Raw genomic sequence first — 26122 nt, forward strand, 5'->3', positions numbered from 1 at the left:
AGGTCCTAAAGATTCGTCTCTGGTTTGCCCCTATATTTCAGTGACTGCCACCTGCGTAATAAAACTCCAGTTGTGTCCGTCTTAGAATCTGGTCCTGTTTTCTAGGCTCTATTAGTTATGTTTTATCGAGTATTTGTAATGCAAAAAAAAAAAAAAATCTGTTCTCATCCAATAGAGGAAACCCAGCATGATGGGGCTTGTAGTTCTCCATATTCTCCATAGAGATAGCAGTATAGTTTGTGCCATCCCCCCCCCCCCGGCCTGGGAGCAGTGAGGCCCTGGGGATGATTATAAAGTGGAATTATTATGGTCTGTTCTCTGCACTTGGCCTGACTATACTGTGCACCAGTGTATAGCTGCAGTCCTGGAGGACTGATTGCTGGCTGGCTGCTGGATGTTTTCCCTTCTCCAACACCCTTCCCTAGAGCACTTGGTGCTAATCAGGGTATTTGCTTTGATTTGTTTACGACGGTGTTAAATAAATGTAAACAGCCCCAGTTCCCTCCCCGTGCCATCAAACGCCATCAATTAATCTGTTTGAATGTGAAAGAGATTGCAAGATTCCCTGTGGGGTTAATGTTTATCCACACTTCCTCTACAACATTAACAAGGAGGTCTCTAAGATGCCTGGGGGAGGATTAGTGACCTCACACCCATGGAATGGAGGCCCCCCCCCCCCCAGAGACTACAGTATGGGTTTCATGGGGATTTGCCTTTATCAGCTTTCAGGTAGATAGTACATGTCACCCCTGGAGACTGAACAGCAGTGATCTGTAGCTCCTAGTGCAGGAATTTGCTGGGGGTGGGGGGGTGTAAGGAGAGAAAGTGCACGGTATACACTAAAATGGAGATTTGTAATGGTACAGATGCCATCCCAGCGTTCTGTGGTACTCAGGAGAATCTCCTGCGTTCTGTCTGTATGATGATCAAGGGGTGCAGACAACGTAGTCTAATCTGAAACCCGTTATGAGCATATGTTGCCAAGAAATGAGTCCCAAAAATTTAGGAGTCAGTTGTTGTTGTTGTTGTTTAATAAAATCTATAATATATTAATAAAATCTATACATATAATTTATTAAGTGTTGCTACATCATTTTTCTACCGCTCCGCAGCCTTAATGTTAACTATGCTGTAGGACAGAGGGAGGTAACCTGAAGAACTAGAAATCCCAGAATTAAACAGGCCTGGTCAGACTTGCTGAGGCTTGTAGTTCTAAAACCGCTGGTAAGATGCTGGCCGCTTAAGTATATTCTGTATTGAGAGCAATGTAATAAACTCAGCGGACACCATGACAGGTCTCGCAATTAGAGGGCTCCTTTTGCCTGACCGATTCCAGTCGTTCTACAGACGTTCACATAGGTCCTAAAAGTGGTTAAATGTTAAGGCCCGAGACTGGAGCTTTTGCAATCGCATAGAAAAGTGTACAGATGACTTATGTATGCTTATAGCGCAGACATTCATGTAGAAGTAGGGACTGAACGAAAAAAATAGAGAAAAGCGGTTGCACCTGGTTGGTGCACTTTTTAGTCCGCCAACCATGTACAGCCGCTTTTCTCTATTCTTTTCGTTTGGTCCTATTGGGTTGTCTAGACTGCACCCCCTACCGAACTACTATTTTGATACAATATCAAGGGGTAGCATCAAGGTTTTTTATTATACATCTCCAATGTGTGCAGATATACTGTATAACTCTTCTTTATTAGACGTCGGGACTGAGAAGAACCTACATGCCGCTCTCAGTTATTAGGTTTATGGTGCAGTCTGCTGACGATCCTGTGCTTACGTGCATTTAACCCATCGCCCTTATCCACTCCCCATTTAGTCTGTTAAATTAAAATTGCTCTATTGGTTCCAATTGTTACTTTGTCAAGCTGTGTAAGTAGGGAGCCCACTAGCATGAAATAATGTGGTGAGCGATGTGGGGACTAATTAGCACGCACCTCCTCATTAGGGTATTATTTGTCTGGCGCTGTGTAAGTGCTGGATACTTGTCTCAATGAAATGCAAAACAGCAATTAAACATGGGCCTCGTAGGTATATGATGCCAGGGTGGCAGAGCTGTCACCCTATGATAGGGACATTTCCGTGCCCTCCCTTGATATCATCGCTATAGATTATACCAGCCTTTTCTCCCCCTCCCCTTATATCCAGTTCTTCTCAGACCTCCTCATAAAGGGAAATGCAGACCTGGTAGCTGCTTGCCCATTCTCTCCCACGCAAGGCTGACATGGATTCAAGTACAAATATGGAGAGTGCGCTTCACAATTGGCCTCTGTTCTCCGTAACGACCATTTCATCACAGTCCTCTGCTTATTCGCTGTTTGTTTATTAAATTTAAGCCCTATCTGATGATTTCTGATAAATTGATAAGAGGAATTGTGTGAGTCAATGGAGATGTAGACAGTTTGCCAATAGAACCCCAGAGCTATTGATCCGGCAGTAAATTAAAGTCTTACTTAGAAGCTGCCGATATTTCTAATCTCTTCCCTCACCAATTACAGCCTCGCGGCTACCTTCAGCCTGGGGGTAGAGCAGACGAGAGGACAGAGGTGAGCGATGGGTTTTGGGCTTTTCTCACGCTGGCGACTTTTGAGCCGTCCTTACGTTTTTGTTCCGAGTGGAACAATAGGATGAAGTGATGGGTTCTCCAGTAATCATTCGGCTGATAAGCCTCTTTTAAGTCTCTTTAGGATTGAAAGTCAGCATTCTGCTTTCAGGGGGGGGGGGGGGGGGGGGGAATAAAAAATCTCTTGGTAAATGCTGTGTTCTTTCTAATACCCCAGAGTGAAAATCGATGGGAGGTATAATTCCTACACTTGTCCTACAGTGTCTTTCATGTGTTATGCCCGATCCCATTCCTGCGTCCCACTGGTATCTGCGCAAGAGCCCGGCTAACTCGCTCCGTGCATCATGGGGTCCCCCCACCCCTTATGGGCATACTTCATTTGTGCGATTGTAGAATAATAGAGGTTGTATTACAGAGCTCGAAAGTGCTTTTATTTTGCCCCAACAAACCTAGGGTGTGTCGAGACCTGGCGTGCCCACTTCAGTGGCCGCGGAACAGCGCGGACTATATAGCGTTCCGATGCCCTTCTGACCTTCGCCAGGGCTATTTTCTGTGGTGTAACTGCACATCTGGATGTGAAATATTGTCCCTGTGCCTGCACGGTACAAGGATGGATTGCCAAGGAACGCGTGTGGCTGGGCAGTGTATTAAACAAGACTTGAGTGCAGTAGGCTAGTATATCAGAGGAAGAGATAAGCAGAGCTCCCTGATTGTGGATCAATAAAGGTTAGTGACATCATATCTCAAAGTGAGAGAGCCTTCTTAATGCAGCTCTATTTATCAGATGGGGCTAGAAGCCAGTAACCCTTTTCTCACCTGTCATGCTACCGTTTTCCCTTTATGTCCTACAGCACAGGGAAAAAGGCTGCAGTATGTTTTGGAGCAGTCACCGGGCGAATCTGCAGAGTATAGTCACCCCCCCCGGCTTCCTCTGGCTCGGTTGCATTATGTGTATGTATGTGTGTGTACATTGTTGTGTGGGTTAGTGCAGAAGGTTTGTTCACACAGGCTTGCTGAGGTATCTGTCTAGGAAATGACTTGGGAGCTCTCCAGAAAGGCCTCGCTTCCTGACACACTGATGATGACTCGACAGCCAAGTTCGTGTCCTTTCAGAGGGGGAGTGCCTACAAAGGCAGATGTGAATCAGTAAGTGTAAAGCGTGGCTTATAAAACAGGTTTGGGCAGGTAGCAGAGAGGGCCTGAGCAAGAGCGCACACTCCAGAATGCAACAGCGATTTGCCCCCGGTCGCTGTCCTGCCTGCGCTGAATGATGCCCGCTTATCCGGCCTGCACTAGTGAGCCACAGCTTTTTACACGCTGTTGACTGCACAAGCCCTGGTGGGCCACAACTTTACGTACCGCGTGTGTTTGGCTCTGTGCCTGGGTTTGACGTAGCTTGGATTACAGTCAGACTTGGAAGGCAGCGGAGAGCCCGGGGCTAGCAGAAAAACGGGCACCGTGCCACTAGTGCTCAGCAGGTTTCTAAATCTTTTCTTTTACCTGCAGCTGCCTTTATTCTGACAGCTGCCACCCGTGCAAAAGGTGGCAGAACAGGTTGCATCCGTCGGATCTGCATGGGAAACTGTAACAAGAAAGGTGTTTTTGTAATGGCATCTCCACAAAAAATTGTCTGTTTGCTATGGCTCATCGTTCTGCAGTGATGTCTGTGCTCTGTGTGATGCTCGTGCCCTGTGCGCAGGGACCAGCAATATAGCCTGTGGTTGTGAGCAGTCACTGGGGGGTGCTGTAATACGATCGTGTTCCACAGGAGTAGTAGGGTGGGGTGGTAGGGACGACAGAGACTTGGCAGGTCCTAGTGCTGGGTCCGTGGGAGGGTCCCCCAGCTGTGTGCTGCCCTGGGGTTTACAGCATCTTACCTACGGATTATAATATTAATTACCGCCCAGACAAAGAAGGATTTATTGAAACTGCTCTGGTCTATTCCTAACTCCTTCCTGTGAGAAGCAGTCTTGATGCATTTTCAGCCTGAGTGCTGCAGATCTCTGGGTTTTACCTCTGGGAGAGGAGAATAAAAGAGTAGCACTTATTAACCCTGTCTGCCCCGGGGATGTCTGCAGAGCTTCGTTTTTTTGCACCACTCGTAGTAACGGACACGTGTATTTATTAACATGTCTATAGGCGACTGGCCATATAGCCCAAAGACGCTGGCTGACGCGCAAACGAGACTGCAGAAGTAACGCTGATATACAGCCCATATAAAAGCCTCAAACAGTCAGCGTGCGTTTCTGATTGCTCCTTTTATCCATTTAATGTGTTAAATGGAAGTTTAAAGACATGGGGGTTACCTCCCCCCCCAAACAGACATCTAAATACTACTTAACAACTGCATGTTACTTTGCGGCTTTGGTTGAGACTATAAATTCAAACAAACGCCAGTGGTTGCCTAGCTAATGGTGGTATTCTCATCGCTAAACTGCAAAGCAATTCAGTACAACGTACGCAGCTAGCTCCTCAGCTGTACTACAGCTAGACAGATTGGATTACTGTACCTACAGTAATAATAACCCGGACCAGTGTGCAATGAAGCAGGTGCAATGTGTCAGGGCTGGTGTAAGGTTTGCGGTGAGCTCCCACTAGTTAAATTTCCAATATGATATACAGGCGGCGATGTAAAAAAGTATGTGTAAATGCTCACAGCGCCACCAAATGTGCTGAACGCAATGTAGTGTCTTCAGTTCACATTATGCCACAAAGAAACCCCAGTTCACATTGGTGATGCAGCTACATGTGGGGCCCCCAGTGTGGTTTTTGCGGCCCCGGCTGCCCTGTTGTTAATCCGCCTCTGAGGGGTCTATTTACTTAAGCGGTGAAAAGTGATAAGTCTGTGATAAGGTGCCAGCCAATCAGCTCCCAACTGTCATCTCACAGGCTGTGGGCCTGATTCAGACCCGCTCGCAAGCACATAGCACTCGCAAGCGGGTCGATGGTCGGGCAGTGCGCACGCGCGAGCGTGTGAGAAATCACTCGCTTTGGGGCTGGCTACAAGACGGGGCGGCTGTCGATGTTGATCAACAGCTCGCCCTGTTTTGTAGGCGGGTCGGGGGGGGTGGCTGCACAAACGGAGACATTCCCAAAGGAACGCCTGCAGTTTGTGGGCGACCCTACTGACATCACACGTGATGTCAGTAGTTAACTTCCTGCTCTATTAGAGCAGGAAGTTCACTGGGGCTTGCGGTGGACGAGACCCTACCACAAGGGTCTCGTCGCAAGCCCGATGGTCGCGACCATCGCCAGGCCGCCCGCACAAGCTGTGGGTGGTCACCCACTGCTATGCGAGTGGCCTGGAGGCGGTTTTGTTAACAAAAAAATCCGCCCTGATTCAGAGCGAGCTCTCGCAAATAGCGAGCGCCTCTGAATCATAGACCCCTCAATGTGTATGTTTGGAAGATGCTATCCAGGTCTTATCACTTGCACGTCCTCTCCAATCGGTGACACCGAACCGCCTGATTCTTAAAGTGTTGGCTTCTGACTTCAAAGGCTTGGGCTTGACCACCCGGCTAAAGGGTTGTCTGCTCCTGAGGTGGGGCCTTCCTGTTAGGGTAGCGTGAGGCAGTGATCCTGCAGCTGGGTGCTGGTTGTATTTTGCCTCAACTGCTCCCCTCCCTCTCTTTCTCTCTCCCTCTCCCTCTCCCTCTCTCTCCCTCTCAGGAATCTGCATTTAACTTGATGATTTACTTTGAAGTTGCTGACAGAGTGAACGGTGATGGGAGCAGAGCTGCAGCCGCTGGCGTTTCCTTCATTGCGGGCAGGCAGTGATGGGCACAGCTGAGTGAGCCGAGCCTGCGCCAAGTCCTAATTAAACCTAATCACAGTGACAATGATACAAACAGGTGTTACCAGGGAAAATAAACCGTGTCAAAACACCAGCGCCCCTCCCTCCGCCTGCAGGTGTGTTCTCTGCTTTCAATCAAACCCCAGACACTGTCACTGTACATTTGTGTGCTGGTACCCTGCTCGCTGCCTCAGCTATGGGATGTAGGACTCTGCTCTTCCTTCCCTTTTATTCTTTTAGGGTCTATGCAATTATCCTAATAAACAGTTTTATCATCTTTCCAGCAATCAATATTGTGGCTGAGGCTGGTGTATTATCTCAGTGCTATTGATTACCATTAACAGCTCCGCTGTGGGCCATGCTTTGCTAACCCCTTCAGTACACCTCTGCATGTCACACTTTGTGCGTCTCCTAGCCTCTGCCGCTGATCTATGGCCAGCTCTCTCCCATCTATTGTGCCCCAGGAGTTGGGTCACCTGCGGGTGTCTTGCTAGAATTGAGGCCATTTCCAGCTGTTGGACAGGCCTGTAATATATATATATATATCTATAGCAGCAGCTTTAGGCAGCCAGCGGCTTTTCTGGCCATGGTAGGCCTTGTCGCTAAACCTCAGCTAGGGGAACACAGGAAGGTATGCTGGCAGGTTGTGCTGGGACCTGTAGTTCTACAACAGCTGCATAGCAGCCAGTTGCCATAAACTTAGGATGACAACATTCTCCCCACAATAAATTCTGTTTTATAGTAACCTTGGCCGGCTTCCATGCAGAACTGAGCAACCAGTCTGCCCTGTCCCTTGCTTTCTTCTCTATCACCTCCAGCCACATTAATGCAATCTAATGGACAAACTGCCAGCTTGCAAACCTCTCCGATAAGTTTAAGAGTGCTTCTGGTAAAATATCGGGAGTGAGCACACAGGATTCACTCATACTCGCCCTCCCTGCCGGAGAGAGGATGGGAAACCAGGTGCTTGAGTCTAATGGAATTTCCCATCACTTGCTGCCCTGCTGATTTCTGATCAATGAAAATGAATTTGTTAGCTCATTGCAGGCTGGTCAGAATTCTGCTGCCTCCAACCGTGTCAGTTCCGGTAAAAACCCGCTGATCAGCAGCACAAGCCGGATAAGATGAAATAAAGGAACAAGCTGGGAATGATCGGAGGCCATCACTGCGGGTTAACCCTCGGCACCCTGGACATGTTTAGGGTTCTTTTGTCTCACTGATGGGCGCTGTTTAGGAAGCTGCTTTGACAATAGCTGCCACTGTTCATCCTCCCCTTGCTCTGACCCTGGGGGTAATGATGTTTTACATATTCAACCAATGTGGATTTTGTTTCCTGTATCTCCCCCTTGGGCTTGTGGCCAGTTCGTGGTCTCCCTGCTTTATCTAGAGCTCACTAATATCACTTTTCATGGTGGAGTCTGGATTAAATTCTTAAAGATTTATGAAATACAAATACACCAGTTAATGAGCTGAAACGCCCCCCTCGCCACCCCATGCCCACCCGATTTTAACTCTTATACATACATAAAAACGCACCTGTTGTCTACACCGGAGGCAGCTATTTTGTGGGATTAACCAGTATTTGTTGGAATGCGGTTTATCACATGCTTAGGAGCTGGGGCTCAGAATGAAGTGTATTGGTGTAGAGTACTAGTCCTGTTATAGAAGGATTCATCTTTTGAGGTCATGTACTTCTTCTATTCAGTATCCGCCAAGTCACAAATTCATACGTCCGACCAAAAAAAGACTTTTGTGCGATTTGCATGCGGACTAATACTCTGTAAAATACTGGAGCATTGATGCTGATGCAGAACACGCCGCCAGTTGGCGCAGTGGGTCTTGTGCTAAATCGTTTTTTTTGTATGCCCAGAAATCAGTTGCATGCATGTGCCCACGCAGAATTGTGTGGGTTTGGCGCTTACGGTTGCCTATGCTTGGAAATATTGTACAGGGGAGGGATGTGGCGTTCTGACATGGGGTGCGTGCAGTAAGGGTGTGTTCATGTAACTGCGAACACGGACAGATCGGGACATAGATGCATTTATTTTATGGTGGTCACAGGCATGTGCAATCGCCAGATGATTGTCACCACTAATGAGCCACTTGCGATTGGCTGTTTGCATCGATGATGCTGATTGGTGCTTTCTGGGTTAGTCGGGCATATATTGCGGTTTTGTGCGTATTTAGCACTTTTTTTTTCAGTACAATCTTAATGTTTTTGATTTCTTTAAAAGTTTTATTGATGCATAATAATGTGTATATTACAAGTAAAGAAATGGTTAAAAACAAGGTTCTTAACTGTGACCAATGCCTGGTGTATACGGGGTATATATATTCTGCAAATTTTTTTGATTTTTTTTGTGGTGTGTTTGAGAATAAATTAAACCCATTTTGACCATAAGACCCTTTTGTGTCAGTCATTTAATAATTTTAACCCCACACAGTGCAGATTTGGCTGGGTAAAGCTGCACTGCCACCTAGGAAGGATATTTTAGTAAGCTAGCCCTACCCTCTTGCAGAAACATGCTATATGTAGAGCTTTCTCGTGTCACTACCTGTAATCCTAATGCAGAACCGGCAAATCCGTTCATGTGACCCCCATTAAATGGTGGAGGTGTGAGTTCAGTCTTTTGATGTAGAATCTTAAACCATATACAGATGTGTTGACATACACCAAGGGGTATATTTACTAAAGTGAGGGTTTTTAGAAGCGGAGATGTTGCCCTTCGCAACAAGATTGTAGCTATTACTTTCTAGAAGGGGCTAGATCAGAGGTTCCTAAACACTGTCCTCAAGGCACCCCAACACATCAGATTTCAGAGATATCCATGGTTGAGCATAATTGGTTATATCAAATTGACTGCGCATGGATATCCTTAAAATTTGGACTATTATGGTGCTTTGGACTGCGTTTGGGAACCTCTGTGCTAGCTAAATAAGTAGAATCTGGTTACTATGGGCAACATCTCCAGTTCTAAAAACTCGCACTTTAGTAAATATTCCCCCAACCCTCAGTATACCATGTAGTGCGAGAAACCCGACGCAAGTGAGCGGTGTAACATAGCAACTTTTTCTTTAAATTTGGGTCTTAGACGCAGCGTAATACCACCCAGTCTGTACCAGAGAGTACCTTGTAAGCTGTTTTGTCACATCGTATTGTGACGAAGATGCATATTCGTGCTAAAAAGACGCTCAGCGAACGCCATATCACACGAGAACAGGCTCGCCGAGACAAGCTGCGGCAATAGTGTATGCGGACACATCTGTATTTGGACGGAAGACTGCTGGGTTTGATCTGTTATGATGGAATAACTGATCACACCGTGACCCCATTGCTAATTGTATGGGGGTGTTGCCCAGTCAAAGGAACTGTCTTGTTTGACCATGGCTGTAGAGCCATATCCTTTCTACGTGTGACCAGATTGTTCCCTAATCTGTTTGTTCGGTGGCCATGTCAAATGGCAGCTTGGTAGCGAGAGAGAGGTTTACTAGTGCAGTCCCCTATGGGACTCTCATTTCTATTCCAATATACAGGTAATCTGGTGAGTAACATGTCTGTATACAACTAGCTGCGTGCTGTGAATAAATAGCAGTACACTTCTGCCCAACACACACTGCCTTTACTTCCTGCAGTATTCATGCATCTGGTCCTGTTAAAGACTTATTCCAGCCACAATACTGCTAAATATGGGCAGCACAGACGGTGTAATGGTTAGCGTTACTGCCTCACAGCAATGAGGTCATGGGTTCAATTCCCACCATGGCCCTAACTGTGTGGAGTTTGTATATTCTCCCTGTGCTTGCGTGGGTTTCCTCCGGGTACTCCGGTTTCCTCCCACACTCCAAAAATATACTGGTAGGTTAATTGGCTACCCTCAAAATTGACCACAAGTGTGTATGTGTGTGAGCATGTGTTAGGGAATATAGATTGTAAGCTCCACTGGGGCAGGGACGGATGTGAATGGGCAAATATTCTCTCTGTAAAGCGCTGCGGAATACGTGTGCGCTATATAAATAACTGGTAATAAATAAAATAAATAAATACAGTGTTTTGGAAGCTATTATAGAGGTTTCAGGTACCCAGCCCTACAAAACCAGGCTCCTTATTGTCCATAATTATTGGATGGCCCCGCTAAGTACTAGGCAAGTCCCTCTTTTCTCTGGAGTATAACAAACCACTAAACTGTATCTCCTCCCCATGCTGACTAATCGGTCATGTTTTCCTCATTAACTTTTTTTTGTGTGTGTAAATATAGGAGTAAAATATAAATACTGTTTAGATTACTTTAGACGTTCAGTTTTAGGGCCCTATAGACTAGCATTATGTCTGTCTGTTTCTGCATCCACACATTGCCTTATGCAATAAAGTACTTTCACATGTTCTTAAAGCAACACAAGGCCGTGCCCTAGTACTGAGTAGCGTCACTAATATGTCAAGTAGTTTGTCCTCTGGACACCCCACTATAACAGCAAGCAAAACCACACAGGCTTCCGTAAATGCCGAGTGCGTTTATTTCACTTTTTATATATATATATATATATATATATATATATATATATATATATATTAAAGGGTCATCCAAAGGGTATCTTGTAATATTACCAAATCTTCATGTCAAGGTTCCCATACCATAGGAGGTGATATTTACACTTTTACATGGCCAAGTGCAAGTTACTGCTCTGTTATTCTTTTATTACTGTTTATGTAGCCCTAGCATATTTCGTGGCACTTCACAATTGAGAACAGAAGAGTAATAAAAGAGGTAGGAGGGCTCAGATCGCAAGCGTACAATTATATTCTCATCCATTACAGGCTCAGAGATGCTCTATGCAGTGTCCTTCAGTAGATTTCTAGATCTGAAGTCTGCTTTACATAGGGGACAATAATATCTTCCCCACTATACCAGCGTCATCTGAAATATTCACTTCTGACAAGTTCCTGAAAAACTGTGACTGATACTAGTAACCCTATAATAAGGCATCCGATGCGAAATGTGTCTATGGGATTGATTTTCAGTCTGTTTGCTACATTATGGAAATGTGAGAATTCGCATTTGTATAGTAAAAATCCCTGTGACTGCATGTGGGAGCCTTTCCCACCCACTGTTCTCATAGCCGCTATTGCAGCCATCATCCGTATCCAGACTTACACCAGTGCCAATCTGGGTGCAATAGATTTGGCTGAAACAGGCGTCCACGCACTGCTTAAAAGCGTGTTAGTCGACCGACCGTCCTGAGACCCTCCTATGACACTACCCACCAGGCAGAAGAGTTCCATGCTGATGCATGGTCGACGGCCCGGAAACACTCGTTTCACAGATAATGTGGTCCGTGGGCAAACGGACTGTTCTGTACACACTAGTGATTTTCCATCCATGTGCGGATACCTAAAACGGCGAATGCACAGAATTTGGTTCCCTTTCTCTGGCACACGCACAGTATGCTGGAACCCGTGCGCATTGCGACTTGTGTGCCACCCAGAATCTGCTGCCATTGGGAGCACGCGCTAAACTCGTTTTCACAATCTGTTCCAGATGATGACGACTGTGATAATATATAGGCAGACTTGGTAACCGACGCCATTTCGTGTGTCTGTCGGAGTTCGTGGTAAACGCACATTTCTCTGTACCCCATGCCGCTCATTTCTTAGTACCCCATGCCATACTCTTTCTCAATAATGAAAGAACACCCTGAAAACGTACCGTTCTGTATAGCTGACATTTTCCAGATTTGCTGAATAATGAAATTCTCTTCCTGCATGTCTGACGGTCCCCCCAACACGTTACCCTGGCAAATGTTTGTGCTGAGAATACGCCGATCCCTTTTTAGAGGAAAGGGGTTAAAAGGGGTCAGTTGCGTTGTTATTCTTTCATGCTCATATTGCTCTAATAGACTTATCTATATATTGATTGGCATTCTTAAAGTATTGTGATGTATATGTCTGTAAAGATTAAGTATAGTCATCGGTTAGTTCAGGTCCATTGATGACGTCCAGCTAACGTCCTCTTTTTATGAAGTTTTCTAAAAATACAGTGAAGGGACCTTCTGATGTCAACCCTGTATTTGCATGCCAGAGACCTCCCTAGGTTGTAGATAAACTCTGCAAATGAAGAATCAATAAGATTGTGAAAAGGCTGCGGATCAGGCTAAGGGACTAAATCAATAGCAGGATTTATCTGTCGCATCAAAACATCCGAGCACCTGGCAGAGCCATCTGCGCACACCCCTTCTGCGTTTCAGGGTTGCTCCAGGCTCCTGAGTCGTCTGTTCAGTCCATACTGGCACAGTGCTGGCCCCTCTCCACTATGTACTATGTGAAAGAGGCTGGCACGGGCTTTCCATTGGTGATCCCCAGGCTGTAACCGAGCCGCCAGCAGTCTTGTTTGGTATGGTCGTTTCTGTAGATTCCTGCTGTTAGAAAAGCTGTTTATGCTAATGAGCCTATTAAGATTTGAAGGCCTTTGCCATTCCCGGTGTCTGTGTGTGTGCTGTGCCCCATTAATGAGCATGCACAGGGCAATTCTTGTTTGTATTGTCAGGGTGCCAATTCCGGCACCCTGTGCCAGAGCAACAGGAAGAGAGACAGCTGTTGATGGCAGCCTCTCACCTCCCATCTTTTCATGCTGGGAAGAAAACGCACGGAGTTCATAGGAAGCACTTGTAACTTTCACCAACACCCTGACGTGATCACTTGCGGGAAAGACGATGATGGATCTGTTGTAGGTCGTCCGGGCGACTTGTGTATTTTTTTATTTTGTTTTTTTTTACCCTGCAAATAAATATATATATATATATAATAATTATTTTTTTTTGGGCTTATTCCCTAGTGTTCCAAACAGTGGAAAAAAAAAAAAAATAAATCCTGCTGCTCTGATCCACAGTGAAGCCCGCCTTCGCCTTGCTACAGAGCTGACACTCTCCTCCTCCAGGTTTTCTTAACATCCTTGCAGGAAACGGCACTGCAGATGTGTCCACTTACATCTTACCTCCGTGCGCTACAAGTGGCGTAACACACAACGTGTGAGAGCAGTGTGACTCTGTAGCGCTGAGCGTCTTTTCGTGCAGCTTTTTACCTTCAAATGCGTCTTCTTTGAACAGCAATGCGAACAGGACGCACAAGAAGCTTCAGATGATTTAAATGATATGCACATGCCAATTATTCCGTGTGCAACTGTGGGCGTATCTGCATACAAAATGCTACGTTAGTGTCAGCGGCTGCAGGTGTATCTGCATGCAAAATGCTACGATAGTGTCAGCGGCTGCAGGTGTATCTGCATGCAAAATGCTACGTTACAGTGTCAGTGGCTCCGGGTGTATCTGCATGCAAAATGCTACGTTAGTGTCAGCGGCTGCAGGTGTATCTGCATGCAAAATGCTACGTTACAGTGTCAGTGGCTGCGGGTGTATCTGCATGCGAAATGCTACGTTAGTGTCAGTGGCTGCGGGTGTATCTGCATGCGAAATGCTACATTACAGTGTCAGTGGCTGCGGGTGTATCTGCATGCAAAATGCTACGTTACAGTGTCAGCGGCTCCGGGTGTATCTGCATGCAAAATGCTACGTTACAGTGTCAGTGGCTGCGGGTGTAACCATGCGAAATGCTACGTTACAGTGTCAGCGGCTCCGGGTGTATCTGCATGCAAAATGATATATTACAGTGTCAGTGGCTTCGGGTATATGTGCATGCGAAATGCTACGTTAGTGTCAGCGGCTGCGGGTGTATATGCATGCAAAATGCTACGTTACAGTGTCAGTGGCTCCGGGTGTATCTGCATGCAAAATGCTACGTTAGTGTCAGCGGCTCCGGGTGTATCTGCATGCAAAATGCTACATTACAGTGTCAGTGGCTTCGGGTATATGTGCATGCGAAATGCTATGTTAGTGTCAGCGGCTCCGGGTGTATATGTATGCAAAATGCTACGTTACAGTGTCAGCGGCTCCGGGTGTATCTGCATGCAAAATGCTACATTACAGTGTCAGTGGCTTCGGGTATATGTGCATGCGAAATGCTATGTTAGTGTCAGCGGCTCCGGGTGTATATACATGCAAAATGCTACGTTACAGTGTCAGTGGCTGCGGGTGTATCTGCATGCGAAATGCTACGTTAGTGTCAGCGGCTGCGGGTGTATATGCATGCAAAATGCTATGTTAAAGTGTCAGTGGCTCCGGGTGTATCTGCATGCAAAATGCTACGTTACAGTGTCAGCGGCTCCGGGTGTATCTGCATGCGAAATGCTACATTACAGTGTCAGTGGCTGCAGGTGTATCTGCATGCAAAATGCTACGTTAGTGTCAGCGGCCTCGGGTGTGTATGTATGCAAAATGCTACGTTAGTGTCAGCGGCTTCGGGTGTATATGCATGCAAAATGCTACGTTAGTGTCAGTGGCTCCGGGTGTATCTGCATGCAAAATGCTACGTTAGTGTCAGTGGCTGCGGGTGTATCTGCATGTGAAATGCTACATTACAGTGTCAGCGGCTCCGGGTGTATCTTCATGCAAAATAGTGACACTGTAACGTAGCTGTGACACTGTAACGTAGCTTTTTGTATGCATATACACCCGCAGTCGCACACAGAATATAGGCATGTCGCATATCATTTTAATCAGCAGAAGCTGCTTGTCCTATTCACATCACTGTGTGAATAAGACGCATTTGAAGGTAAAACATTGCACAAAAAGACGCTTGGCGCTACAGTTATGGCATGGCGCCACTAGAAGGGCTGTTTAACGCGCAAGGAGGCTAAATATACGAAGATACATCTGTAGCCGACGTGTGTGTGTGTGTGTGTGTGTGTGTACTCCTGTTTCCCAAATCTTAAACCGTTTCTACCAAATATAAAGAAAAATTGTAGGTGTTAAATTCTCTCTTCTGAAGTTTTCTTTGATAATGTCAGTAGTTGCCCCTCGTCATTGATATCCAGTTTTGTTGTGTATGAGTATTTTTTTTTTTTTTTTTTTTTTTGCAATCCTCCATCTATTTTATGGCCTTTTCTGAATTTTGGTCTGCTGCCAAGCTGCCTCTTGTGGGAGAATTGCCTAATTAACACTGTTCTAATTAACAATTTCAGATTACACAGTGCCGCTGTTGAGATAATCCTGAGAATGTCGGGGTGGCATGGTCTCGCCCCCTCCTCTTGCATTTTCCTAGCGCTATCGGCTTGCTGTGAATGTTTCCCTCGCACAGTTGTAGCACGCTGTCACGGGCCGTCTACATGTGTATATGTATTATGGTGGGAAGATCAGAAATAATTTTGTTACGGGACAGGTGTGCCACTTGTTGAGGGCAGACAATGCAATGCCACTCTATAGTACAGTTGAACCTTTTAGGCTTTTTCACAAGCACGAGGGGGGTTGGTAACTTGTGGCTCTTCAGCTGGGGTGGAACTAAAAGTCTCTGCCTGGAAGGACACGCTGGGACTTGCGGTTCCCCAGCAGCCCGAGAAATGCTGGCTTTCTACCTCTGCTCTATGGTTTTAAGCTTCGCAGCCACTGGTAAGAGTATCCTGCTGTCTTTGAACAGAACACACAGCTCAGGAACACGCTGCCTTCAACGTCTGCACTCTGATTGGAGGTCATTGATTTTACGGGAAAACATGTTTATAGACAGAGTGCTGATCGACCAGTGGAGTTTGACTTCTGCTTCCTTAAGTAAGAGCTGCCTCTCTCTCCTATTGACTGACAATCAGAGTGAGAGATGAAAGCTAGGGGAGCTGGAAGAAGGCTGTAGTAAAGCTTTTGATAGCTGTGCAAGCGTTCTTGCAACTCTGCTGAGAATGGCTAGGGTTCTGAATCGCGGAATTCCAATCCTTATGTTTAATCACATAGGGTGCCTAACCGATACACGGTATATAGGTACTGGTGTGTTCCTATCTGGATTGTCTTTCAAAGAGTTTCATGCTCTAATACATCATTGTATAGAGAGAGGGATAAAGTACTACTGCCATTTTACAGGCTGTGCTTGAAAAATAACAGAAGCTGATTCGTAGGTACTTTATCGCTCTCCAAGCCTTGATACATCTCCCCCCAAGTTCTGGATTGTAATTGGTCGACCATTTGTTTCGCATCTAGGTAAAATACAATTTTTTTTATTTTTTTTTTCTCCTTGGCCAAGGGAGCACAGTGGCGTTTGCATCGATAAACAGGTCCCTGGTGCCCAACGTGTTTCTCTTCTCTCACTACCTCCCCTTCCCACAGTTTCCTGGAACTTGCCAAGCTTTTATATACATTGATTTTACAATTAGCCTGTTAACCCTCCCGCCCTTCTAGCCTTGCCAGTGCTACCGGACAGAGCAGTCAATGAGTCCGTATCTCACCGCGGGTATATCTTTAGCACGTGGTGGAGCATCTGTTAAAATTTGGATGAGTGGGTAATGAGGGTTTCTGAGAGTTCCTTCCTTCACGGTACAACTGTGTCTAACTTTAAAAGCCTCATAGATTCTTTTCTGTGTCAAGCACTAGGGGGGTGGGGAGGTGTTAGGGGTTGTGACTGGGATGGTTGTGCGGTTGAAGTTGTTCAAAGAGATAGTAGGCACTTGTAATTTATTGATTAAGATCATGAAACATGTGTAAAGGTTCTCAGACTCGCTGACCAAGCTACTAACTAGCTGTGGTCAATAGAAGTTCCTGAAAGATCAGAAGAATTTCTATACAGCCACCATCCGTCGCAATTAAAACTCAAATACGTGTGTCTCTCCGCTGCTAAGCGTAGGATTTTATTTGAAAATCTTAAAATTGTATTTGTGTGTATGTATGCGGCTGAACTAGAGAACAAGCAATGTTTTTTTTGTTTTTTTTTATGCTTCCTTCCATCCAGTCTGATATTTATTTCTTTTTTGTCTCTTCTGTAGGTCCGAGCCGTACTAGGTGCAATGAACTCTCCGTGCAGACCTCGCCATGGAAGGCTGTGATGCTCCTGTCATTGCTGGGAAGGACAATGGGTGCAGCGTTTCTCCAAACCAAAAATGGACTGAACTCAACAGCGCCCTCCACCAGTCCGGCAACACGGAGCAGCCCAACATGGAAAGCCACGGGTCCCTGGAGAGTCTGAGCGGCTCCTTCAATGAATGCGTGTCTGAAAGCGCTAACCCATCTGGTGCCATCTCGCAGTCTCCCAGCAGAGCCGTCTGTTGCAACGAATGTTCGTCCTTCTTCCCCAGTTTACAGAACTACATGGAGCACCGCTGCCCTGTTACACGGTCATCTCTCGCACTGAAAGAGGAAAGTGAAAGTGATGTTAGTGACGATGGGGAGGAGGAGAGTGATGTGGAGAGTCTGGCAGGAGAAATAGTCTACCAGCCTGACGGTTCCGCTTATATAGTGGAAAGTGTGAACCAGCTAATCCAAAGTGGTGACGCCTGTGACAGTACCCCTAGCGAGGCTCTTCTTTCCCTCTACAAAAATTCCTTGACTAACACATCGGGAAAGTCTGAGGAGTCCTCCTCTGTAGGTCCTGTTTACCCACAAATTATTAACACTTTCCACATAGCCTCGTCTTTCAGGAAGTGGTTTGAGAATTCTGATAAGTCTTTCCTGGAGACCTCCACCCTGTCGGGCGTGAGCCCGGTTCTGCACAGCTTCCGAGTTTTTGATGTGCGGCACCAAAGCAGCAAGGATTACCTAAACAGTGACGGTTCTGCCAAAAGCTCTTGTGTATCCAAAGATGTCCCAAACAATGTAGATCTGTCCAAGTATGATGGCTTTGTACTGTACGGTAAAAGGAAACCAATTCTAATGTGTTTTTTGTGCAAACTTTCCTTTGGCTATGTCCGGTCATTTGTGACCCATGCTGTGCATGACCATCGAATGACTCTGAGCGAGGATGAGCGTAAGATTCTTGGCAACAAAAACATTTCTGCCATCATTCAAGGGATCGGGAAAGATAAGGAGCCTCTTGTTAGTTTTCTGGAACCAAAAAATAAAAATGTTCAGCATCCTTTAGTTTCTTCTGCCAACGCTACTGGACCCGGTAATAGTTTTTATGGAAAATTTAGTGGCATTCGAGTCGAGGGCGATGAAGCCCTGCAGGCTAGCCTAGCACTTCTAAAAGATAATGACACTACTTCCAGTGGGACAGAGCATACCCAGTCAAACGTTATGTCCCAAAACCCTCTGCTTAATCTTGGGGGTTTTAATAATTCCTCTTTTAACACCTCCATAAACTCTGTCCCTTTAAGCTCCTCAGGTTCTGGTTCTAGTAAACCTGACTGTAGCAAGGAACCAGAAATGACCGAGCCTGAGAAGCATCCGTTGGGAGTACAAGACAGCATATCAGAAAGGCTGGAACCAGATGACGATGACGAGGAGGAGGAGGAGGAGGAGGAAGAAGAGGAGGAAGACGATATGGATGAGGAAGGTGTAGATGATGAGGATGGGGTGGATTGCAAAGCACTGTTTCCTTGTGGGCTTGATGTTGACTTTGTGGACAGGCCTCAGGAGGAGTCTGGGGTGTTTGCCGAGAGCAGCGGCAAAAAGGACCTGGCTCTCACAAACCAAAGTATTTCTAACTCTAATTTAATGCCTAATGTTCCCCAGCTTTTGGCAAGGGGCACACCTACTACATGTTCTTCTTCCTTTGTTGTCTACGATGGTGCAAGCAGGAGGAACATTTTAAGCTTTAACAGTGACGGCGTTGGGGTTAACATGGCAGAGGTTGGGAGGAAATTGGACTTTGTTGATGAAAGTGCCAATAGGGACAATGCCACAGCACCTGAACCAAATGAAAATGCAGAGGGAGAAGACGGAAGCCTGGCCACACACCACCAGCATGGCGATAACCCCTGCGAGCTTGGCGCAGGGGATTGCCCATCTGGGAGTGGGGTGGAGTGTCCAAAGTGTGACACCGTATTGGGCTCGTCGCGTTCACTTGGTGGACACATGACTATGATGCACTCACGGAATTCATGCAAGACTCTCAAGTGTCCAAAGTGTAACTGGCACTACAAATACCAGCAGACGCTGGAAGCTCACATGAAAGAAAAGCACCCTGAATCGGGTGGTTCCTGTGTCTACTGCAAATCAAGTCAGCCTCATCCTCGACTTGCCCGGGGAGAGAGTTACACCTGTGGTTACAAGCCTTTTCGCTGTGAGGTATGTAACTACTCCACCACTACCAAAGGCAACCTCAGTATTCATATGCAGTCGGACAAGCATCTGAACAACATGCAGAATCTGCAGAATGGGGGAAGCGACCAAGTTTTCAGTCACACTGCTGGGGTTGCGGTTGCTGCTGCCGCTGCCGCCGCCACTGCGGCTGCTGCATCCAACATGAGTAACTCTTGCGGGGCCCCTTCACCTACTAAACCAAAAACCAAACCCACCTGGCGCTGTGAAGTGTGCGATTATGAAACCAATGTCGCCAGGAACCTGCGCATTCATATGACCAGTGAGAAACACATGCACAATATGATGCTGCTACAGCAAAACATGACCCAAATCCAACATAACCGGCACTTGGGCCTCAGCAGCCTTCCCTCCCCTGCTGAAGCGGATCTCTATCACTTCTACCTAGCACAAAACATGAACCTGAAGATGGACAACCCAGCTAATGAGTCGCAGTATATCATGGGAGGGTTCCAGCTGGATCCTACCAGCCCTATGCCAGGAATGGCTCCCACAGTAGGTAAGCAATGGGGTAGGACATGACCTCTAAAATGTGCTGCTCCATTATGACATTGTGTACAGTAATGAGCATTACTAAGGTCTATTGTGTTGGACTTTCCATGGGAACTATTGATCTTGTACAGTATTACATTTTATGCATACAGCAGTGTTCTATCCATAGTTTGTATATTAGCTGGTAATTACCTTTTTAAACTAACCTTAGAGTGTATTTGCTGCCTACTTACAGGAGGCAGCCATTTTGTATGCCGAACCAGCCAGTGACATCACTAAGGAAAAGGGCAACCTATCGCCTGATTGGTTTCAAGTGAACACACGTGCTGCATTGGCAGGAGTATGTTCAACCCAGAAAATGACTCCTCTGTGTGTAGGCCACCTTAATTTAAAACTTTTTATTTAGAAAAGAAAAATCAAAAAGCCCTTTTCTCTAAATAAGGGATTTTTTTCTTCCTTGTAGGAGATGGGGTTTTTTTTTTTTTTTTTTTTTAATGTGATCGCCTGCCAGCCAGCAAATCTGTCAGCCTACAAAATATATATGTATTTTATTACGCGATTGGGGACAGTGTTCTAATGACCTCTTGTGATTTAATTAAACCAATGGCAAATGAAAATATGCAAATGCTGAAAATTATTATAATTTTTTTTTTTTATTATTATTTCTTTTCCCCTGTCCTTTGAAAACCTGGATTTCCACTGCTTTTGGCTCTTCAGACATTTGCGCTTTCAGATGAATTCTGCAGTTACATGCAAAACTTTAATCTCTGCCCATCTCCTTTCAAAGGGTGCCATGTACAGTTTTATCCTTTTGTCCACAACATTGATCAAACGCACCCTAATGAGTAAATATGTGCACCCCACATAGTTATGCCACCCTTTCCAACACCGCTTTTTTTTTTTTTTTTTTACTTGCAAAGACTAGCTCGCATAAAAAAAGACTACAAATAAAATAAATAATATGAACATTTAACATGAGCATGTGCCATATGCAGTACAGTCCCAGTCTAGAATCCCACAGTGTTCATTTTCGTAGTGAAATTAGATTGCACCAGCACCATCCTGTTGGTTCTATCTGTCAGACCTGTGTTCTTCAGATTCCATTGTCCTTGTAGTAGGATTGCACTTAGTCATCTGGGAATGATGATGTGCAGGAGTCGGGTTGAGTTCTGAGCCACGGCAGTGAGCTAGGTTTTTATAAACCGTGGTTCTCCCCTGCCGAGCCCCTTGCTGAGATTTACTTATTAGCTGCAGATGGTAAAATCCCTATTATGCAATTTCAGTATAGATCATTGGGGTTATTTATGGATCATCACCACTAGCAGAGACTGGGCGCACTTGTTTTGTCTTTAGGTCTTGCTGCAGATAGGCCCGTGACTTCCATGATTTTGGTGAATGCAGCTGGTTTATGTGGCGGGATGCAAGATGTTTGTATGAGTTGCACCCAAAAGCATTAGAAAGATATGATGTCCTGAGTGCTTTTCCTTCTGTGAGTCGCTTAGTGTTTTTTTGTTGGTTTTTCCCCCTCCTGTAGTGGGCGGTGAGATCCCTCTGGACATGCGGCTGGGAGGTGGACAGCTGGTGTCTGAAGAACTCATGAACCTGGGTGAGAGTTTTACCCAAACCAACGACCCTACTCTAAAACTCTTCCAGTGCGCAGTGTGTAACCGCTTCACCACGGATAACTTGGACATGCTAGGCCTGCACATGGGCGCCGAGCGCAGTCTACCGGAGGAGGAGTGGAAGTCGGCGGTGGGGGACTCTTATCAGTGCAATCTCTGCCGTTATAACACCCAGCTGAAGGCCAACTTCCAGCTCCATTGTAAGACTGACAAACATGTCCAGAAGTACCAGCTTGTGGCTCATATTAAAGAGGGTGGAAAAGCCAACGAATGGAGGTTGAAATGCGTCGCCATTGGGAACCCAGTGCATCTGAAGTGCAACGCTTGTGACTATTACACCAACAGCCTGGACAAACTACGTCTCCACACTGTGAATGCTAGACACGAGGCTAGCCTGAAACTGTACAAGGTAAGACATCAACTTCTAGATCAGTTTTGTGGCTCTGGACTATATCTTTTAGACCCATCTCTGACTTCTACTACCTATTTTATTGCTGCTTGGGTATAGTTTTGGTTTGTAATTTTAGTATGTTTTTATCATGTGGCTTAGCTTTAAAAAAAATTAATTTCAGTTTATTGACTGGTGATGTTGTAAATTTGTATCCGTGTCGTGTTAATAGATTTTCCCACTAACACCAATTTACTTTGGCATATTGAGGGTCATCAGCCACAAGAATCTTTGCGGGCAGTCATGTAGCAACATTGTATCGTGTAAGCAAAGCCGGGATATTGCCATGACAATAGAGTACTTTCTCTGAGCACGCTTTAAAATATGGGTGCTGCGGACATGGGAGTATCCCCTGGGTCTTCGCAACCTGGCTGGTATGTCTCACTGCCATGACAGCAACTTGCTGGCAGAGGTACATAGACTAAGAAATGACCTACTGGCTAATGCTGGGCGCACACTTTGCAGGTCACTCTGCAGATGCGATAAACGCTCCAGTCCAAGTAGCGGTTACCGGATCAGCAAGCACCCTGTCGGGAGGTCTGAGGTCGCTGGTTTTAAGCAGGACTAAAATTACACAACCTCTCCATCAGACCGTTGCAGAGATGCTGGTGGCTGTTTATCGGCGAACGCTCCTGCGTACATATGGCCCAATAATTGCATAGATGTGTTCCCGGCCTAACTCTGCGATCTGCCGGAGAATGACCAGAGAACAGCTAGGTTAGAGAGGAACCTTGTCACCCATGTTATCCAGTTGTGCTGATCTGGTTGCTTGGGTGGTGGGATAAACAGCCAGATCCCTACCTGCATTTCCGAGTCGAACAATTTATCCTACATGTGATGACTCCGCGGGCAATCGGAAATGGCTTCCTTTTTTTTTTTTAATACAAAATCAGAAATGAGCAACTTTACGAATTTCAAAATTACTCTTTCGCTTTACTTGGCCTTTTTAATGGTATGAAAAGAACTACCCCCTAGTGTCCAACCACCACAAATAAAAAAAGCTTATAGCGAATTAGCCACCGAACCCCCATCTTCCTGGCTTGTCACGGCCTCTGGCTCTCTAACCACTGTGTGCTGTAAGTATAGACGCTGTGAAAATCCCGTAAATAGCCTTTTGCTTGCCCCATAGAATTCCTCCAGACGTTTCTATTGATTTTCACTGGACTTAAAGCCTCACCCTCCTCTCTAATCATCCCATAATGGCTTTAGTATGAACGGTCAGGTACAGTTCCCCATAAATCTCAGCAGGCTCATTTCCCTTACCTTCCACACACACGCACACTCTCTGCACACGGACAGCTCTCTCTCTCTCTGCACTCTATTTAATGGTGATGTCAGAGTACCCCCCCCCCCCCATCCCTCTGACCACACTGCTGCGAGGGAGCTGATACTGTAGACGAGAGTGGGCCTCTGACCAGTAGTTCAGATCTGAGGTGGATTGAGATTGATTGCATGTTATGTTTCCTCTTGCAAATGTAATCCATTAGGCTGGCACATCTATAATCAGGTTAGAGTAGAGTTAACTGCATGTAATCAACTTCTCCACTGTCAGATACAGAAAATCCCACCAGATGCCAGAATGGTGTCCATAACAGAACTGTGCATCTAGGAGTGAAAATAGCCGGCCTTTGTCTTGGTGGGGGCAGGAGGCCTATGTGGCAGCCTAGGAAGGCGATTTAGAGATACACAGGAAGCTGCAATCTGGTTTTGGTTAAAGGTGAATATTGAATGACTTGGCTGTTATCCCTGTATGGTCTCTGCGAGCATCCAGCCTTTTGATGACTGAGACAATTTTGCCTTTTTTTTTCTGTGGCGAGCGTCTCGTTTTGCAGATCGTGATCTATTTTCTTGTTTCCCCCGAGCAGGGATCAGGGAGGTTAAATTCATTTGTTGCATTTCTTACTTTAACGCAGCTGATTCTTAAACTACTGTGGTGCAGACACTGAGACTGGTCATTTTTATTCGTCATATCTAGGCCGGATAGTACCGGAGACTTAAGAACAAAAAGTGTTTCACAGATTGTATATGTCTGTAAATTCAGGACTATCTGTTGGCAGGTACCACTGTGTGTGTGTGTGTGTGTGTGTGTGTGTTTCATTTGTACCTGAAGCTGCTGCGACCAGGATGCCCCCAATAGTGTAATGCAGATGGCTGTAACATGTCTAGTGCTTATTGTACACAACACCATACAATGTGGCATATACACAGTATAGAAGAACCGTGAAGACTGACTTTACTGTGCTGTACTTGTGCTATATACATAATAATTAGCTTTTTTCTGGCTGATGTAGAATTCTCTGTTTTCCATATAGGAAGATCTGACCCATTGCTTCATTAAGTCAGGCGCTAACCAAATCCAGGGCGCGAGTGCCATCTTGGTCTGCAATGTAGCACAGGATATGCTTCTGTAATGTATAGACGGACAAATGTAGGGATTAATGAGTGTTCCTGGGCACCCTCCGCAAATGCCGTTAATTATTTAGTATTAGAAGACTGCCTTGGAGACACTGTACTGTGATTGTGTCCTCTTGCTTACAAGTCTAAAGGTGCCTACACACGGTTCAATATGTAGGCAGTGCACCGATGCAACCGACGATCCCATGGCCGATCTATTGGGCAGTCCCTACAAACGGGGCGATCTGGTGCCCGATATCCCCCCCCCCCCCCCTGCTTAGCGCTGCATGGGATTGTCAGTCGCTCTGTCTGCTCTTTTTAACATGCAGAAAGATCAGACAAAGCGTCTGACGACCCCACGGGAGCGCGGAATGCATGATATAGTGCATACACACAGAGCGATATTGCTGATTTATCGTTCTGATCCGTCAGAGCGTTGGCGATATCATTCCGTGTGTAGGGGTCTTCAGTCATTCAGCATTTCTCAGTGATGTCTGTCTCCACTTACACAGGCTTAGGCGCTGTCTGCAAGTTAGGTCTGAATTTTATAAGGTTACAAGTGTAACTAATACTGACCTTTGCACTGTGATTTGGGAGGGGGTGCTAACACCTTTATTTATATAGCGCGCACACCACACACATACTGTAGCGCTTTACAGAGAATATTTCAGTTGCCAACATCGGTCTCTTCCCCAATGGAGCTTACAGTCTACATTTCCTATCAGGTGTTCCCAGGCTCTGGGCCTGATTCTGAGGCTAATGCAATTGCAGCTATTTCACACGGACCTCACTGCCAAAATATGATAGTTCCAAAGCTCACTGCTGCCTTCTCATATGCGTCCGATGTTGCGTACCTGCGTAAATATCTGTCACATCGACCAGCTATGCAGCCCTTGCCGCAGGTCTGAACTGTCTCAAATACAGCGTCTCTCCTGACAGACTGGGAGCCCTGCTGCATAGGAGATGGCAATGGCTGATTTATACATGCCCATGTAACGGCGTTTAAATGGTAAGACCCACATTTATTTTAACCACCCCCGTTACCTCCCCCAAAGGTTGACTCCCTGTCACTCACTTTGCGAATGGGCTCTCTGTGTGGGTGAATTAGGGATAGGTAAACCCCCCCCCCCGGGAGGGTTAGGTTTATGCTAGGGGAAGTTGGGGGTTAGGCACCCCTGGGGGGAGGTTAGGCACCCCCACGGGAGGCTTATGGTCAGGCTGTGGGGACAGGGGCTTAGGTTTAGGTACTTAGAGGGGGGTTAGGCATTTGGGGGGGGGGGGGTAGTTAGGGTTAGGCACCCCTAAGGGAAGGGGGTAGAATAAGGTTAGTGATTTTCACCCCGGCCGGGCTGACGCTGTCGGGATTTGAAACGTCGGCCGGGCGGCCAGCGGTAATACCTACTACACCCCTCTGAATTGGGCCTTTCAGTCTTCAAGACCGTCCTTGTTTCAGGATGTCTATACACAGGTGACTTAATGAGTACCTCATTCATTTTGATGAAACCATATGTGCTCAACCATGAATATCCTTAAAACCTGGACTGTTAGGGTACCTTGAGACAGAGGGCCTGATTCAGAGCTGCTCGTAAGCGGCCGCTCGTTCGCTCCGAGCGATGTTCGCACATCTGTGCATGCGTATGGGTCATAATGCGCATGCGCCAACCAGTCATTGCGGTCGGAAATTGTGC

At 46.2% G+C, this 26122-nt stretch overlaps 1 protein-coding gene across 2 annotated transcripts in view; it reads left to right on the forward strand.

Moving 5' to 3' along the window:
• ZFHX3 (zinc finger homeobox 3) overlaps window positions 1-26122 on the forward strand; it is an 84156-nt gene that overhangs the window by 11046 nt on the left and 46988 nt on the right. For both annotated transcript variants that reach the window (XM_088456998.1, XM_088456999.1), the window contains exons 2-3: window positions 17207-19977; window positions 21505-22001. In XM_088456998.1, coding sequence (XP_088313124.1) covers window positions 17253-19977; window positions 21505-22001 — 3222 coding nt within the window. In that variant the 5' untranslated portion in view covers window positions 17207-17252. The remainder of the gene's footprint in view (window positions 1-17206; window positions 19978-21504; window positions 22002-26122) is intronic.

Source organism: Taudactylus pleione, unplaced genomic scaffold (assembly GCF_031769625.1).
Source record: "Taudactylus pleione unplaced genomic scaffold, aTauple2 ptg000731l, whole genome shotgun sequence".
NCBI lineage: Eukaryota > Metazoa > Chordata > Amphibia > Anura > Myobatrachidae > Taudactylus > Taudactylus pleione.